General features: G+C 38.7%; 1 protein-coding gene across 3 annotated transcripts in view; it reads right to left on the bottom strand.

Annotated features, from left to right (window-relative positions):
- Positions 1-706: 706 nt before the first annotated feature.
- VGLL4 (vestigial-like family member 4) overlaps positions 707-18,638 on the bottom strand; it is a 90,989-nt gene continuing 73,057 nt past the window's right edge. For all 3 annotated transcript variants that reach the window (XM_010584446.1, XM_010584447.1, XM_010584445.1), the window contains 3 exons: positions 7,599-7,821; positions 4,539-4,659; positions 707-2,661 (listed from right to left, as the gene is read on the bottom strand). In XM_010584446.1, the coding sequence (XP_010582748.1) occupies positions 2,393-2,661; positions 4,539-4,659; positions 7,599-7,821 (613 nt within the window). In that variant the 3' untranslated portion in view covers positions 707-2,392. The remainder of the gene's footprint in view (positions 2,662-4,538; positions 4,660-7,598; positions 7,822-18,638) is intronic.

Raw genomic sequence — 18,638 nt, 5'->3', positions numbered from 1 at the left:
CTCCTGATGGTGAGTTCAGTTTAGTTTCCTTCTACCTCCCCCCAACCCTTTGGCTTTCATGACATTATGGTGTCTAATATATGTTTTTTAATGGACATATCACATTAAATCTTTATTGCCCTCAAATCCATTTACCTATCTCAGATAAGTAAATGTAACCTTGTAAAACAGCTATTATTGAAAATATTAGCTTTAAAAACATTATCTTATTTGTGTTTACAAAGAAATATAGGAGTCACATTTTCCACAGAGTCCATCTACAGTATTAGTATTTTACTGTTATAATGCTCAGTAGCCTGTAGCAGTAACAAACTAGTGGCTATTAATGCTAATGCAGTGTTCTCATAGAATAACTGTGTTCCTGCACTTTTACTGTATTACAGACAAATCTACAACAAAAAAAAAAGATCAACTTTTTTCTCCAAACAAAAAAAATGAATGATTACAATAAAGGAAAGGGAAAAATTAAATAGCTACATATCATTAACAAATTAATTGTTCCTCAAAAAATACCTACAAATTTCTCTGTACATTCTTTACGCACAGCGTAACGATGGTCTTAAAGTTACCTATATAAAAAAGTGTTCTTTTAACAATCTTCCTACAGAGAGTAGGGTACTGAATGCCAAAGCAAGTAAGCGTTGACTACCCAGTAAGATGGTAGTGAAATGTGTAAAACTGGGGGCTTAGGTGTTTTTTTTTGTGGTTTTTTTTTTTTAATTTTTTTTTGAAGAAAATTGAGCAGCCACCTTCTCAACAGGAGTAAGAGCCAATCTCCCAATCTCTTTCTACCCTGCACCTTTTCCAAATTAAATAGCTTAACTTTTAAAAAAAAACAAACATAAAATAAAAGCCACAATGGACCCAATACTGTAACATAGTCCAGAATACATCACGTATAGTTCATCTTCCAACTAGTTCTACCTTCTACACTGAACCAATCATTTCAGGTAACCCAGTATAAAAAAAAAGCCCTAGTTGCAACTGTACTGGGAAGACGGAATGTATGGGGGAGAGTAGTTACACTTAACAAGAAGAAGAGAAGCTCTTAGTACTAGCACAGCTGTGGTTTTATGCCTGCCTCTATTGCCTAATTTCTAGTTAGTAGCTATTAATATAGCAAGTGATAATAAATGCAGTAATACCTGTATAAAGTTTTCTAATGGAGGAATGTATGCTGCAACTTGGCATAGGCTTATGAATAAGCTTAAAAAAAATTAAAGGTCATATTTCACAAACTGTAACAATCTGTTGTCCAGCCAAGATACGTAACAGTAGCAGTTTCTGCAGCTAGTTAAAGGTGGATTACACAGACTTAGTTTTAGGAAGCAAATTCCTGTTAAGCAGACAGTGCTGCAGACAGAAACAATTACTCAGTCATGCGCAAAGCTATAGCATCCTGTACCACGCATCGTATATCTCTAAACTGCGTCATTTGAGGCCTGTCCTGAGGCTGTCCTCTTTTGCTGGCTGCTACTAAAGTGAATATCAAATACAAATATCATAGAGTACAACTGTACCAGCAGTAAGTATATCTAGGATTGTTACTGACAAAAATAAACTAATTCTGAAGAAAAGCTAATAAGTATTATGATTCTTACTGTCTATACATTAATAGATACCAGCTATTTTTCATAAAACATGCATCGTTAAGCACTATGGAACCCTCCAACTTCAGCTCTATTCTAACAAACTGCAGTGTTTAGGAAAAAATGCCCGTGTTCTGTAAATTATGCAGTCCAGTTGCAAGCACTAAGCACCTGAAATCTAAAGAGAGAAAGACCTATAACCTGTATGAGACTTCCCCTTCCAAAGCTGTTTTGCTTTAAGAAAAATCAAACTGATAGAAATGTCATCCTTAAACCCTTTTTTCAGCAGTTTGCCCTCAAAATATTAGCATCTTCCAGAAAGTTGCTATGCAACTTCAGTCCTCCTCCAATAGTGCAAATCATACATGACAGTTCTTTTCAAGTATATACATACAAAATTACTTCACAGAGGGAAAAAAAAAAAATAAAAGGCAATGTAAGCAAACCAGACAAATTCTAGTCTCAAGAAGCTAATAAAAGCAAAAGCATTTGGGTCAACCAACTAAGTGTAATGGCTTTTGTGGATTAGCGTGCTTTTTTTTTTTTTTTTTTTTTTTTTTAAGGGGCAGCAGATTTGCATCAGAGGTTTCTTTGGTAATTGAGGCAGGAAAAAAGGATGCTACATCATATGAATCTTTATGAAATAGTTCCTGCTATCGTCTTTAAGGGCACCCTTTTACAAATAAAAAGTGAGTACACAAACCCATGTGTTGAAAACTAATCTCCCCTCCCCCAACACTATTTTAAGCACTGTTCAAAGCTCAGTCAAACCATGCAAATTCACAAACGTAACGGTCCTCCCTTCATGAGACTACAGAGGGCGAGTGATTATGATTGACCATGTGAGAGGAAGGGGAAGACTGGCCCCGCCGTGAAGCAGACTCAGGACTGCTAGAGACTCCGTCCTTCGCAGCTTTAATCTGAAGCCATGTATCCCCAAGTGCTTTGGCAAAGTGGTCATCAACTGATCCTGTGATGGACACAGAGTTTGCCACTGGCTCAGGCTCCTTGTAATTCTTGCCAAGGCTTCGGCGGAAGTGCTCTTCCACCACTGGGTCACAGGCAGTGGTAGCTAGACGGGGAAAGGAGGCACAAGATGTGTTATTTCGGTGCAGAATCCCGGCACCAAGTACTGGATTCAGAACCCGAGTTTTCTCCCGTTTTCCTATCATCTCAGCATAAAGCAAGACTTCTTTGCATCATGATAGAACTGTTAGTGAATGAGGTGGGGAAGAAGATGGAAGGAGTTGAAATGAAAAGAACTATGGAGTTAAATATTTTTACATTTCTGTGGCCTGCAACAGGTAAGCATTTAATATTTAATTACAGTTCCCCCTCAGGCTAGTAACAGCTACAGCTCTGATTTCTATGGAAACCCTCTCCCAAAACAATCACACAGAACTTCTATTTAGGCTTAAACAGAATCAAAGATGGAAACAGTTCTTTAAAATCAGCTCCCAAGCCTGCTGGTACCAGTCAGATGTGAGGAGACCTCATTCTAAATTACAGCATGCCAAAAGCTGATTTCAGGGTTTCATCTTACTTTACATACTTGTGCTAGGAGCCAGTCAGAAAACTGAATGAATCATTACCTCTGCATGAGGTACTACAAGCGTTAAAATGGTGTACTACTATTACAAGAGGAACAAAGAATCTTAAAAGACAGGTTTTGAACAATAACAATAATAATTCCTCAGACGAAATACAAGAGTTGCAGTTTTACAATTTGGATACAATATCTATGTGTCTAAATGAGATTTATCTTTCAAAAAGAACTCAAAACTGTCAGATCCATGACATTGTCCTTCATGCTACAGAAAGGCTTGACTGATCCTAAAATAAATGTGTCATGCACAAAGACTTCTTCAAGTGACAAGAGACAAATATTTTCTGAAAACGTTTACCACTGTTCCAAAGCCCATGTGAATACAGCTGGGGTCTCACCAAAGCAGCTCTCCTTAGACAAGTAACGGCAGTTTTCTAGAAATTTTCTAACATCTTAGATCCCTAGCTATTGATTTCTCTAAGATAGTGTGAGATATCGTCCAGGGTCTCGCTTCAGCTTCTAATTCTAGTTTTCAACAATACACTGATCTTTTTTTAATATCAACAACAACCACCACCACCCTACTGTGGACTTTTAGGCTCTGACCTACGTCATACTGGTACTGTTACATCAACACATTCTAGCTGATGAAGCCTCACTGCCATGAACTTAAGGAAATGCTGTGTGTTAAAGCTATGCATCAGCAGGTATATGACTTGAAATGAAAGGGCTGTGTTTTCCCCTAGTCGCACAGTGAAGAGAAACATCCAAAGGTTTCCCAGCAAGTACTGCATGAAAAGATTTCATGAAAAGTACTAATTGCACAGAAGGTAGAAAGCTAAAGCTCCCTGCTTGGGTTGCTATAGCAACTGCCCTCCAAAGCTGTTTGTGTTACCCATGCAGAGAAAGGTGGAAGATATGTGCTTTGGAAGAGCATTTGTATCTGCAGGAAAAGATTTTTGTGACTGTAGCCGAATCATAAAAGTCTACTGACTACTGAAAGACTGGGGAAACTACAGCTCCTAAAATAAGAGCATGGTTGGATCTGCTGGCCCTGTCTGCTGTTTGCCAGTTAAGACTAAAATAAACATAATGACTTATTTGTCTGTGTGGGGTGTTTGTTTTTTTAAAGAAGCTTTTCAAAACAAGAAAAAAAGGACACCTCTCTCTCCTTAATTTTGAATTGGTACTTTCTACTGTGGCATAGAATTGATGGTTAGAAAGACTGCAGAGGAGATCTGTGGTAGCATGTCTCTGAGTAGACAGGATACAAAGAGGTGTCTATTGTTTCACCTCCTTTTATTCCTGTAATACATCAGTGCCTACACAGTTAAGGTTAGTGAGACAATTCTGAGCTCCTCAAATTCTCCTCAGGCAGTTAAGAGTGCCGACATGTAACTTACTGCTAGAGGGTCTTCTGTAGGCAGGCATGGCTGAACCGCAGCCACTGTGAGCAATGGGGCAATGAGAGAGGTTACAGTTCCGGTTGTTCGCAGAAGCACAGGTGATTACGGATGGACGGTTCTAATATGGAAGAAAAAAGAAAACTGTCACTCACTAAGGTAATTAGCCAAAGCCATATATAACAGCAGTTCACTGCACCATCGCTTGAGATGTACAAACACTGAGCCCAATCCCAGCAGTGAAATAACCCATAAACTATCTAATTCAGTAAAAGATATTAAACCCCAAAATATTCAGCTATTATTTCTTTGTCCGATTAAAAACACCCCACATTGCATTTCCATAGTGGTTCTTTGTTATTTAAGTGACAAGCAGCCATACAGAAAAAGGGCAGTATAAAAGCAATCATTAAAAGCATTAAAATTATTTTATAGTGACTGTTTCAACTTCACAGACATGACATATGCAGAACTAAACGTCAACACATTAAATGTTTGTTTCATTCTATGGCCACATATCCTTGTGATTCCAGGACTCAGAATAGCTCTACAAATTGTACAGGTATTTGTCTTCTTAGTGTTAATCAAGTTTTAATGTTACTATTTTTCATTCCGAAGTTCCATTTTCCTAGCCTGACTAATTCTGTATTACATACTTCAGCCACAAAACAATAAGCCTGTTAAGATGTAAAATATGAAAGAGCTCCTGAGTGAGTCTTGACCACAAGTACTTTCCTGTTGTAATTAATCTGCCTTTCTAGCACTACTTAATAAACATCATCCTTCTTCATTCTCAACACATGCAAATTCCCCAAAATGTCTATTCACATCATCTTAATTCCACAATCACTACCGTACAAAGTCAATGAGGAAGGAAGGAGTTTTCATTGTTCAGTGGTACTTTAGTCAGAGTAAGAGCAAGACCAAAGTAAAAGAGATGAGCTTTCAAGGGGAGGTTTAACACTATCTGTCTAGACACAACAGGAATGATGCTATTTACATCTTACTGCACTGACAGCAATGTAAAAAAAAAAAGTAAATAAAGAAAAAAAGATAATTATTTGATTTCTCTGTAAGCAGTTCACATGTAGAAGCATTTGTTTTCTTTTTTATAGGAGCCAAGATTTTGTGCATCTATGAAGTGGGTTTTGAGAAATGTATATATGCTTCTCTCTTCAGAAGAGTAATTTAGACATGCAAGAGATGGGAAGTAGACATACAGGTAATAAAAAAGCTTGTCTCAAGAATGCATGTACCAACACCACAAAGTATCTGAGGGGCTGGATAAGGCATCTTACAGAATCCCCTGGTATGGTTCTGTGTGTACAGGTGCACTGAGCAGACTACCCATATTTACATGGAAATATTGAGATAAGCTGAGAATTTAGTAACGGTGACTACAGCAGCTGAATAACCCTACACGGCCTAAAATAAGAAGGTATTTTTTTCCCACCTCTTTATTAGAAACACAGTCAGATGAAATCCCATTCAAAATGTTAAGGTTAAAAAACAAACAAACAAAAAAACCCCCACAAACCCAAAACAACAGATCATCAAACTAGGGTTTCTTATTTTCAGTACACTTTTTATTTTGTATGATTTCTACTCTTAGCAAGGTCTTACCCCAACATCCTATTTTCCCAAGAAAACAGATTGTAATCTAGCTCAAAATGTCAGAGATAACAAAAGAGAGAGGAATCTGGTAACAGGTAACGGGAATCAGCCCAAGTCAAACACGCCAAAACAGAAGTGTCAGTGGTGTCAGCTGCTAGGCTGAGACGCAGCGGTAACGCTATCAAAGGGCACCAGTGTCGTCAGTGGAAGCCTGTCCCTTCCTCCTCTGTCATCACTGAACGCCAAGAGCAAAGAAGAGCCGTTCTGCACAGAACAATAAGTCTGCAATCTGTGTGCCAAATGATGCAAGATATCAGCAACACTAGTGTAAAGCTAGGCATTTTGGCATAGCAAAATGTAAAAGACTAGCATACGTAGCCAACCACCGTGAAAATCTACACAGCAGATGTAAAGTATACGGCTCCAGTGAAAAGAAGCTTTCATAAATTGCATATGAAAAATCTCAACCTCTGAAAGATCACCCACTCAAAGTGTCTACCCTTTGCAGGGCATCACAGTAGGGGAGGAAGGAAGGAAGGAAGGACAGAAGGAAGGAAGACCTTGGGTACATGGGCCAGTTTAATTTCTCAATATTGCAGCTCATCGCAACTTAATTATCTTGCTTTGTCTCTTCACTTTTGAGGGGGATAAAAGTGAGTCTGACTTATGAGAAAACTTATGGTATAACCTGCATAGAGATGGCTCATCTTCTGCAGTTCTGAAGGAAAAAACAATGTACAAGATGGCAAGCCAAAAGCCAACCAACCAGCCAAAACCAAACCAAATCAAACCACTCCAGCATATGGAAATAAATTATGAAATAATAAAAAATCATTACTTTGCTTTAGGAAAAGTCATTATGAAATAGTGATAAAACATTGCTCTGAACAATGCAATGAATGCTTTTGGCTGGCTAAAACAACTAAGGTCATTCCAGCTTCTTTCACCTGCATAATTCAGTGCAAAATTCTCCCTTTATGCCCTTTCTGTCTTCTACCTCTTCTTCAGCAGTCCCAGCAGGAGAGAGCCAGGACAGACGGGAGGAAGCACACACTGATTGCCAAGAGGAGCACAGGTGAATACCCTCTTTACCTGTGAATTGCATCAGTTATTGCCTAGCAGGTACTGGAGCTTTGCTCAACCACAGACTTTGCATTCCCAATTAAAACACATGCATTCACAAGCTTAGCAAAGCATCAGAAAAAGCAGGAAGGCCAAGACATCTGTGACAGATACATTTAAACATCAGCGATTTATTCACATTAAACACAATGAGCTGTGTGACATTCATTGTGCATTTTTAAAATACATTTTGCCTGAAGAATAGTATCGCCTACCTATTGTAACTCACAATACGTTCTGCTTACACCTGGGAAGTCCTCATTCTGTCTACAGCAAGGATTCCTACAACCACTCAGAGTTTCTTGTCAATCTAGAAGCCAGTACCTGCTGCCGTTCCACAGAAGTCAGTGTAGGTGTGATGCCAACTGTGCGGGTTGCATCCATGCTGTTTTTGGTCAGTGCTAGAGGTTGATCCATGGTCAAGCTTGGGATTGAGGCATACATGTGATTGGCATGAAGGTTCATTGTTGGGGCAGCAGCCCTCTCTATTGGGCTGCGACTCCTCTCTCTGTGCTCCTTCCGATAATCTCCATTGGCAGTCTTGTTTCTAATATGTGAAAGAAAAAAGGGTCAAAGGACTTACTATTGTTACAATCTATAACAAGATATGCAAGATTATATCCCTTTAATGCATTTTGCTTGGTTGTGAGGAGGGGTATAGAATCCCTCTGTGAGGTATCCCTGGTCTAACCAGCCACCTCCCTGCAAAGAAGCCAATGATTTACATGTGCAAGCTCTGGCAACCAACAGTTTTCTTCAGCCTAGAATTTCTTCAGACACTTATCTAAAGGCACCAAGTTAAAGTAACAACTGACCATGCTTTGTTAAGATCAGACACCTCCTCGCTTAACATGCTATTAATCCCACTCTGTCACCTAACACTGCAATATTCTCTAAGCATTGCTGAAGCCCAAGAGAAGTTTATTTTACTCAAAAGACATGGCTGATATCAGCAAGACACAGTGAGTCAAGGCAGGAAGCAAAATTTTCAGAGCAGAAAATGAAGGAAAAGCAAACCACGGTGCACTTATCTCAGAATAATTTAATTACAACTGTGCTTCAGAAAGAGTAATTTCGAACTACTACTGAACAGTAAATCTCAGTAGATGTACTCACATAATCAGCCTATCATTCACTGCAATTAGAACAATACTGATTTTGTACTTACATATGAGATATTTCAGTTTCCATACAGCAATATAATCATCATTAAAGGGAAACCAGTGAATCAAAAGAAAGGTACTTCACTCATACTGGTGAAGGCAGTCGTTCATAACCACTTACCTAGGTAAGCGTGTGTATGATTGGCAGTCTGGAAGACACCAGTATGGTAAGAGTTAACACACTGCAATACCTAGTGCCCCAATGTGAAATAGCAAACTTGGTCTATCTATCACACAGGAAAGCACTAGAGGAGAAAGCTGGTTCTACGGAAAACACGTTCTGTCTTCACAAGATTCTTGAAGTAACAGTGAAGTGTGCTAATGTATGTCCTAATGAAGTGTCCTGTGTATGAGTCGGCAAAATCCAAGGCATTTTTTCCCCCACTTTTTTAGGCATATCATAGCAAATTGATATGCAGGAGCAATCTTTAAAAATGCTCTGATGAATATTAGGCAGAGACAGAAAAGGAATAGAAGAATGTTTTCTATAATACTGGTAATTAAGATGTACGAATAGTATTCAGTATTGAAATAACTTACAACTCCAAGAACCTACTGCCTATTTCAACATCTGAGAAAGTCTCTCAAAAAAGAATGCTAACAGCTGAAGGGAAAAAAAAAAAAAAAGCCCTGCCAACAGACAAAAATATGGAACCCCAAAGGTTATCAACAAAAATACTGCAGAAAAACCTTGCAGGTTTCAAGTTCGCCCAGCGCCCCTAACCCGGCACGGCCATGCAGCCGTGCTGGCAGCCTCTGGCTGCCAAGGGCGTGCCTCGGGGAGAATCTAAAACGCCAACACGGGGTGCGGGGGTGCTCTGCTCTAATCCTGCCCCGGCAGGCAGGGCTGGTTGCTGTGTTGCGCAGCATTTGTTTAAGTGCCTTTTGAGACCATGTACACTTTAACCTCAACAGCATCCTGTGGCAATGGATGCCACGGTTTGAACTACATACCTTCTTAAGTACCTTTTCTACATGGGCTCTTTTTAAATCTAATGCTATTGTCCTAGTTCTTGTATTAGGAGAGAGACAAAGCCATCCCTCCCTGCTTATCATCTTCATGCCACTCCTGAGTTCATCCCTCTGTTAAACAACCCTTTTCTCCAGGGTACTAAGTTCTTCAAATAAAAAACTGTTCCCATACCTTTGTCATCCTTGTGGCTCCTCTCACATAAGAGCTAGAAAAGCTATAATCTTTCCTAAGATGAGGGTCCAGCCCTCTGCTGTATTCAGGAATAGGACCTTTGCTAAACTGATCACAATTCTTCAGTGCTATTCTTCAGCTTGCTCAAGAGTCACTTGGCTGTACAGAAATCTGTTATTGCTGCCTGAATCAAAACTCAACTCGTTTATCATGGTAGAAGTTAGGGTTAATACGGTACCAGGCAACCAGTGACTTGAGAACCTCAGGACACAGCTTGTTCTCTATGCCAAATTCCCCTGACGTGCTCTAGGAGGGAACAGCCAACAGAATAACAATGCAATTTGTAACCATTCAGATCCCCCCCCATCACTTGTCCCTTTTAACTAATTACAAATTAGTAGTTGCAGATTAGCAGAATCGACCATAAAATCTAACCTTTAAGGTTTCACAGCTGGTGCTCAAGATGTTCTCTGAAAATCATGTGTTTCTTGAATCCTTCTGTATCGGCCAGATTTAGACACAATAAAGCAGCACACAAACCACCAGGAAATACATTCTCACAGTGCTGCATTTCGATCTTTCGCCAGCTTTGGTACCATTTCGATTCACAAGACTACTCTGCAGTATCAGCATTCAGAAGAAAGAAGATTAGAATTGCATTGCTCTGAGCTAATGACTGATGCAAATGTGTGACTTAATGGCAGCACAACAGACTCTATATTTAAAGTACAGTAGCCTCATCTTGAATTACAGTACTGAAACAGCTACTGAACGCAAGAAACTAATCCTTCACCGCCCCTCAGGAAGCAAGCACGGAACTTCATAAATAGTATGCCTCTCCAGACTGTTTTTGTACCTGGACAACAGCCATTAGATAGCCTGGGAAATAATAACATGAAAAGACATTGCTAAAATCTTTGTTCAAGTGATAAAGGCAATGCTGTGTAGATGGCTCATTCTTGCTGCAATGCAGTATCTTTAGTGGCTGCAAGCCAAAAATCTTACTTTTCAACTAAATATTATCTGCTCTACTACAATTTAAATAACCATTTGGAGGCTGCAAAACCACATACAGCTCCAGTAGATTCCTACTTTTCACTGCCTCAAAGAAAAAAAAATAATCCCTGTTCAGAATGATTACATTTTGTTTTAATAAGCACAAGCTGATTTTTCAAAGGAAAAACTTTGTTTCCTCCACCAAAAATATTTGTAAAATGAAACAAAAAATGTAGCTACACCAGTTGTTTGGGTTTTTTTCTTAGAACTGGGATTTCAACAACTTAGTGCTGCATTTACTGGGGGGGGGTGGGGCTCTCAAGTGACCAGTGATGAACAAACCTACTGAAATCCCCAAGCAAAAGAAATTTTCCATTTTACACAACAGCACCTATTTCACTCCTCCTCACTTTAAACAAAAAGTCACAGCCTTGAATATTGGTGAACTGATAGTTTTATTGCCAAAAAAAACCCACCAAAACCAATCCAAAAAAACCAACAAAACTTTTCTGGAAAGATTTTTGGAAGACGGGACCAAGAAACTGGGAAATAGGATCAGTCTGATGCCAGGAAGAAGCACAGCATAGTAGGCAGACCTTCCCTAAAGATACCTAGAATTATTGAGTCAACTCAGTAATCTCAGCAGACCACACCCTAGCCCTTTCTGTAGGCAAATAATTCCCTCTTCCTAACTTAGAACAACTCCTCTTCCGGGCAGGGAACTGTGTATAGTCCACTCCTCAAACATCCTCTCCTCAATTCATCTACCTTCAACTACATAATCTTGGCAAAAAATGAAAAATACCTGAAGCTTCTACTTCCACATCAGATACTATTTTTTCTGAGCCCAGTTAAAAATTTTACAGCACCATGTAGAATAGTAACCTGATAGGTCTGCCCTTGTGAAAATATACCAGCACTTCTGAGTCCCTCCTGTTTAAATATAAATAGCAAATCCTACAGATATCCGACTCCACTTGCAAAACAATTGTACATAAAATTATTATAGAGTATTCATCAATTTCATATTATTAAATAATTTTAAAATGTAACTTTAAAAATAATTTTCTGTTATTTCTGAAAGCCTGTTACTATTATTATTATTATTATTGAGAGAAGTCATTCTTGTTTCTATATTAGATGCTTTGTCCAAAGGGGCAATCAAATCATGCATGTGTTTGAAGATAATTACATTTCACTGAAGTCAATTAGCTTAAAAATTCCACATGCACTGAACAAGTATAGAGATGCATCTCTTAGTTCAAACATAAGGGCAGAAAATTACAAAGAAGGATTTCTGACCATGTTTGAAAAACAACTTAAAAATATATACTACAAATAAATCCAGCTGTCCAACAGCTTTACTACCCCCGACTCCACTTTGTCTTAAAAATCAGCATATGTAACTCTGGACTCCACCTTCAGTGGTGAAGATGCCAGTGCAACTCCACTGGTTTAAAAAAATAGCTAGCAATTAATATCGGTGAGAACCTGAACAAACATCAGGCAGTGGGACACTATTACATCAGCCATACCCATCACCCTTACTTCCCTTCTAACAGAGGTATTCAAGCTACTTGAAGGTTTATTTTAGCAAAATTATACATGATTCCAACCTTAAATTCATTTCTCCAACAGTTGAAAAACAGACATTGTTTTCCATGTTTCTCCCCAATGAATCATAACCGAGGCTCCAGCACTTACCAAGCATCATGTGCTCAGATGGATGTCATACCAAAACCACACACATCCTGACTGTAAGCTGAAAGTCTGCTTCAGTTTGGTTCTAAATAACATTTGTTAATTGAAAGCAATGTTTCAGTCCTCCTCAGGAACTAGTTCAAAGGTAGCTAAAATGCATTGTTCTTAATACTTTTTCTGTTGTACAACCTTTAAATGAGGCTGTTCTGTTCACTGGCACAGAGCGGTGGTAATTCACACTCATCCTACAGGAACAGAGTAACTCTGCCAGCTGCTTAAGGAAAAGGAAAAAAAGAGGCCCACCGAAGGGGACAGTTTTGCTTGCACTCACTTCCAGCCTGCAGATCCTTAAGGAACAGATGCCAAAAGTATTACTGTACCTCCAAGTGAAGAAATCACAGACGTTTCACACTCCCCTTGGCAGAAATAGAGCTCTAACTTGAAATGGTTGTACTGTAGGAGTGTGTTTCACTTGCAGAAAGAACAAGTATCCACTTACAGTTCTTTTTAATTACAATGTAAGATGTTTTTCTTTATACAAACACAATGCATAATATTGCTTAAGAATCAACTTTCATTCGTGCAACCTAATTCAAATATGATTTTAGTATTTTCAGCGTATTTATAATATTCGTTTTCTAACATCTTTTACTGTATTTATTCACAAACTCTTAAGTCTGAAAGAGGACAGCTGCTTTTGTTAAAGTCGACTTAAGGATTTATAATCCACTGATATAAAGTATCTTCTCCACATGATGGGGATAATTTCCTGTAAAAGTATCTACTGGCATACATTAATTACTGTTAGTTACTGTGAGGTGGGAAAACAGGAATTTAAGGTGATATTTCAAAATACAATTAGATATATCCAAAGGGAAAAATCCTAAGTGTTCCTTACTCAGAATTTTAAAAAAATAAAATCTAAAATTCACTAACCCCCCCCAAAACCCCAAAGTGTTAGCAGTTTGCTCTTTGAGTGTCAGTCAATTATCTGAAGTATTCATAACATGAAAAAATACTCCAAACAGCCCAATACACTCTTCAAACCACATCTACTTTGAATGGCTGCCACCTAAATACATAACCCTTTTTCATCCCATTTTATTAGCTTTATGCTTCCCTGTTACTTTTATGGCTTAGTATTCCATCCCCAAAAGCTTTCAAATAGGCAACCTTCAAGACATTATTGTTTTTGCAAGATCACTTCCACCACAGAACCTGGCCATCTGATATGGTTTCCTGAGAAAGATAAAGAATGCCCTCCCTTTTTACCATTGCTGTTATTTAAAGATTATTTGTACAGTATATTCCCCCCTGCAGGAAATCTTTTGGACAAACTAAAGATCATGTTCAGACCAACGCACAGATAAAACTGACGACTGATCCTCCACGAACACCCTTCTCAAAGCAGCACTACAGCAGCTATGCCTCCTGCTATGGTTCTGGAGGACTCTAGAACAGTAGTTTGCTAGCCAGCTGGCTACAAAGTGGTTCTTTAACCCAGGTCTGTAGCTGGCAAATCCTCCATTTCTTCCCCCAATCAAGTGTGGTTAAGAGGAAAGAAGCAAGCGGCTAAGTCTTCACTTTCTGCCTCAGGCTAGAAACAACTCAGCAAACAACCAGGATTTTAAGCACTGCCTCAAAGCTTCTCCAGCCACCAATAATTAAACTTAACTCCTCCCAGAAAAGAGCTTTTGTTCTTTTGAACTTTGCAACTTGAGCATCAGGCCCAGTTGGAGAATTAAGCATCATATTTACCCAAGTTCTTTCAGAGTCAGAAGTACACATGCACCAACCTTACCTATTTTTCCCTACTCTCTGCACTCCTCTCTAATCAGAATTCTGCAGTTCCTTCCGTTTAAAAATTTTAATTCACAATTTTTTTTTTCAGTTTAGTGCTACAGCCAATAGAAAGGCCTTTGAGATGAGAAATCAAAATAAAACCATTGAAAACACACTAACAAGAAATAGGATAATCTTACATATAAACAAACAGAGGTCAGAATTTCTATATTTATCCCCACCAAAACAAGATTTTCAGAGATAAAATCTTGGACCAGATAGTTACTTGCAAATGTAATCAACCAGGAGAACAGATTTCACAGAAATAAATTAATAATAAGCTGTGAAATGCATACAGGAGCGTCCCATTACTGCCTGCCTGCACCAAGCAAAAATATTCAGATACAGAAGAGCCTCCCTTCCTGAAGGCTTAATATTCACAAGTATGAAAGAATGCAAGAGAACCGCATGACGTAAGACCTTAGTCAAAAGCCAAACCCACAAAACTGAAATCTAAATCTAATGTACAGTAAAATCAATTAACACAATCTCAGATCCTACTTATTTTTCTCACAGGGAATTTTTTTTTAATGTTTGGCCATCTTAGATCCAACACTCAGAGGATTGTTTTAAAAGGTAGCACTGGTTGCTTTATAATGGCAATCACTCATTCCATCCGTAAGTAAAACTCTGGGATTTATTAAATGAAAAATTATGTCACTGCTGGAACACATGCATACATATACAATCCAGAAATGATGACAAAGTTACCTTACTGCAATAGGTACAGACTGCAGGTTACCTGTAAAAAATCAAAACCTGTAATTCAACTTTAAAAAAAAGAAAGAAGAAAAAAATTACCCCAGAACCTCTGCTCACCCACTAATTTCTCTGCTCTGCACTTCTACTGCCTGCTCATTTGACCCCAAACCTCCTGCATTGAGGTTCACATTTTGTGTGGTACACCTAATGTCTCATTTTAAAGTAACATAATTTTTTGAACAGGTTTTATGTGAGGCCATACCTGAGATGTAAACAACAAAATTTTAACATTTAATAAATATCTGGAAAAATTCTGAAATGGTAAGTGATCTCATTAATTCTCCTGAGGTAACTGTAAACAGGAATTAGCCTATTAGAAAAATTAAATAAATTTTTTAAAAATCACTAACAACTCAAAAAGTGGAGCTAGAACAATAGAAAGTTCCAGCATTTCAGTATTACCACAATCACAAGCATCTAGGTATAATGGGACATTGCAGTAGTTATAAAAAGTTTCCTAAAATGCACTTTCTGGAGTGTAAATTAAGCCCATTTCATCTCTTCCAAGTTTTGTTTAACTATATCTAGGTAGAAACCAACAGCTGAGTACAACTCCCATCAGCTCTGACTTAGTTTTCAAGGACTGAGGACAAAAAATACTCAGCCTCCTGCCGACCACATTAGCCAAAGAGATGAAACTTTCTGGTCCTCTAACCTGCAACATGGTGTCAGCGGCTTCCCTGTTCTAACTACTGTCTAACAGCCTGTCAGAGGAACAGAACATTTCTTGGAAAAGAGACAGAAGTAACCAAAGCTTTAAGATTTATCTGATCCAGCCACCTCCCCATAACTCTCTCTTCACAGAATGACAGTAGCTCCAGTTGCCTTTGAAAAACCTGCACAACACACTAGAAAAAAGCATAAATGAAGACCTATTTCTGCCAAGCGTGAAGACCAAAAGATGGAAGATGTGAACATTTCAGAAGCTGAAGAAGGCTCTGCAGAGGATGCGGTCTGTCTTTAGAAGACGCTGCTACTACAGTTATAGAAAGCACTTTTTTTTAGAAGACAGTTTCAGTAAAACTGCAAAACTCAGACATATCAATGCACATCAGAAACTCAATCCTGTGGTTGCCAGTCAGGACCCAGAACTAAGGTCTCATTTCTAGCTCAAAAGTAAACTATACAGAAGTCAACGTAGCATCTGGGTGCTTGAAGGCACAATAATCTTAATTCTGAGAAAGTCAGAGAAAGTCTGAGAAAAGTGGAGAAAGTGAAGCCTGCCAACGTTCACATCTGGAGAGCAAGTCAGGCTACTGCATATATTGGGACAAACAGAACATGATCTAGAAAGGCAAGTCACCGCTGGAATGGAAACAAGTATCCATGCAGAGGTCTGAACTGTTTCAAGTCCTTGGAAGGGAAAAACATCCAGAAAAGCAAATGATAAAAGATGAGATCAAAGGGACACTCCAAACTTTCCCTAAAATTTCTAACAAGCAGGAAGGAAAATCCGACAGTGTAAGGCAAGAGCAAAGAAGCTTCCATGAAAACAGCTTGAAGGTCAGAGGGGTTACTGGAAAGATTCAGAGGCAGCTATAAAATGATTAATTTGTACCCAACTGCAATGCCCACCCAAACACCTCTGACAGACATTTCCTCTTACGTTCTACCAATTCATGTCCTGGGTCACGTGCAGCTTTTATAATTCAGTCATATTAACATCCTTTTGAAGTCAAACTTGGCACATGCAACAAACCTTTTATACTGAGTCACTGGAAAATACTGTAAAAACTATTTACGATCACACAGAGAAAACTATGGGCCAATGTCAGGAGAAAGCTTGCACATAAAATAGACACAGCAGTGGGTCATGTCCTAGTGCAACAAGATTAGCCACATACATGTGTGCTCAATATTGCCAGGGTACATCAGTCTGTTCTGCAGGCTCTGGGAAAACTTGGTGGTGTTGAAAGTCAATGGTGAAACTTTGCAGAACTGTTAGAGGAAATAAAAAATGGCAGTTACATTTTCTTATAATATTTTCTGGGTTGTTCCTTACAATATTTTCTATTTTTTTATTTGGAAAAAAAATACTTTCATTCATCACTCCATACCTGTCACGCAACTACTTTTGTAAAAGTGGGTACCAGCTTAAGTCAATCTGTGAACCCCAAATTTTCAAAAGTTTATGGGATTTTATTTAGTTCAATCACCTAAAAGACTGCATCAGGTAGAATCTTACGGTAGAGGAGCAGATTAATTGTTTTCTTCAAACAGATGATGTGGGAAGTAAAAGATACCAACAACATGAGAATGGCAATTTTATTTAGTAAGAGCTTTAACAACACAAGCCTGTCTCTGAAAATAAGGTCACAGTGCTGGAATTAACTGTGTCAAATCGTCAGGAGATGGGATTATAGAGCTTTCTTTTCCAACTTCCAACGGTTCTTACGAGAAAGAGGGAAAAGGGCCTGGATTGTTAAAGCTTACAAATTATGGTCTCTATCCAGCAGATACACAATGTAACGTTAGCTGATGTGAAGCAAGAAAAGCTGAAAAAATACATTAATTCACCATCAGACAGAAATTTCAAAAGTTCTCAAAAAACCCCAGGCTTCAGACCTTTAGACTGAGAACAGTGTTTAAATAACTGGTTTTGAGAAATGAGATTTTTTCATGGGCTGTTTTATAAAAGGAATAAACATTTCATTAAAAATTTACTGAAGCTGTTTGTAATTGCTAATAAAATCTGAATTACTGAAACCTCTAGAAGTACTATAAATACAATAACAGCTTCATTATATTTTGCACAACTATTCGTACCAATATAGTAAAATAATTCCTTTGAAAAAGCTGATAACCAAACCGACCACAGCAGTAGCAGTTAAGCGTTTGAAAGGGTACTTCTGCAGTTAAGGCGCTCATGTTAACCATCAAGTTCTACAACCAACAGTATCCTCTCACAGCAACTTTTAGTTTAAGGGAGACTTTAGTTAAAGCAAATGTTCGGGGGTTTTGCTCCCCCCCTTTTTAAAGTACTGATTTAGGAATACTAAAAGTTACTGAGTGATGTGACAGAAAGATTCACGAAGCATCATTCCTTATCATTCAGGCAGCAAGAAGTCAGCCATGTCCATACAGCTCGAACACACACGCTACAAACAGCTTCGACAGACAAGGACTTGAAAGACAGGACTTCGACAGGAACATACGAATCGACCTTAACTTGACTGTAATATGTGACTCCTCCATTATTTACAGTAACTATACATCTGTGCCACATTAAAGGCTACACAAAGCAGTAATTAAGAGTGTACCGAGAGTTCTCCCCAGATGTTTTGGGAAGTTCTTCTCATGGCTTACCAAACTCATCCCACCCCTCTTTTTCTTTCTAATCAGGTATTCTGCACTCAAGTCAGTGCAATGAAACGAGTGAAATCCAGTTCCCACACAGCTATAGGCCTGCAGGTACAATAAGCCAACGCATATACTCTGCTTTCGATGTTCACGTTCCACGGTATTTTAGGAACAATATTTACATTGTGAATGAGAAATCTTGGAGAGCTGCTGAGCTGCGGAGTTCGTTTACAGCGTTAGCGGAGTTACGTAAGAAATTTAAAGGACGACTCCGTTTCAGTCAAGCGATATGGACACGGCTATCTAATTCAGTCAGCATCACGGCAGCTACAAAGCGCGGCCGATTCCGGCAACGTTTTCCACCGGGGGGAAGCGGTCAAATAACTGAGGTCAAACCCTTCAGCCTTCAGTGGCGGCAGAGTCCCTTCATTTCCCCCGTCATTTTCTTTTCTTTTC

The sequence above is a fragment of the Haliaeetus leucocephalus genome, unplaced genomic scaffold, assembly GCF_000737465.1.
Source record: "Haliaeetus leucocephalus isolate CR32 unplaced genomic scaffold, Haliaeetus_leucocephalus-4.0 Scaffold984, whole genome shotgun sequence".
NCBI lineage: Eukaryota > Metazoa > Chordata > Aves > Accipitriformes > Accipitridae > Haliaeetus > Haliaeetus leucocephalus.
The sequence above is the reverse complement of the archived record's forward strand: the minus strand, read 5'-3'. Positions and strand labels throughout refer to the sequence as shown.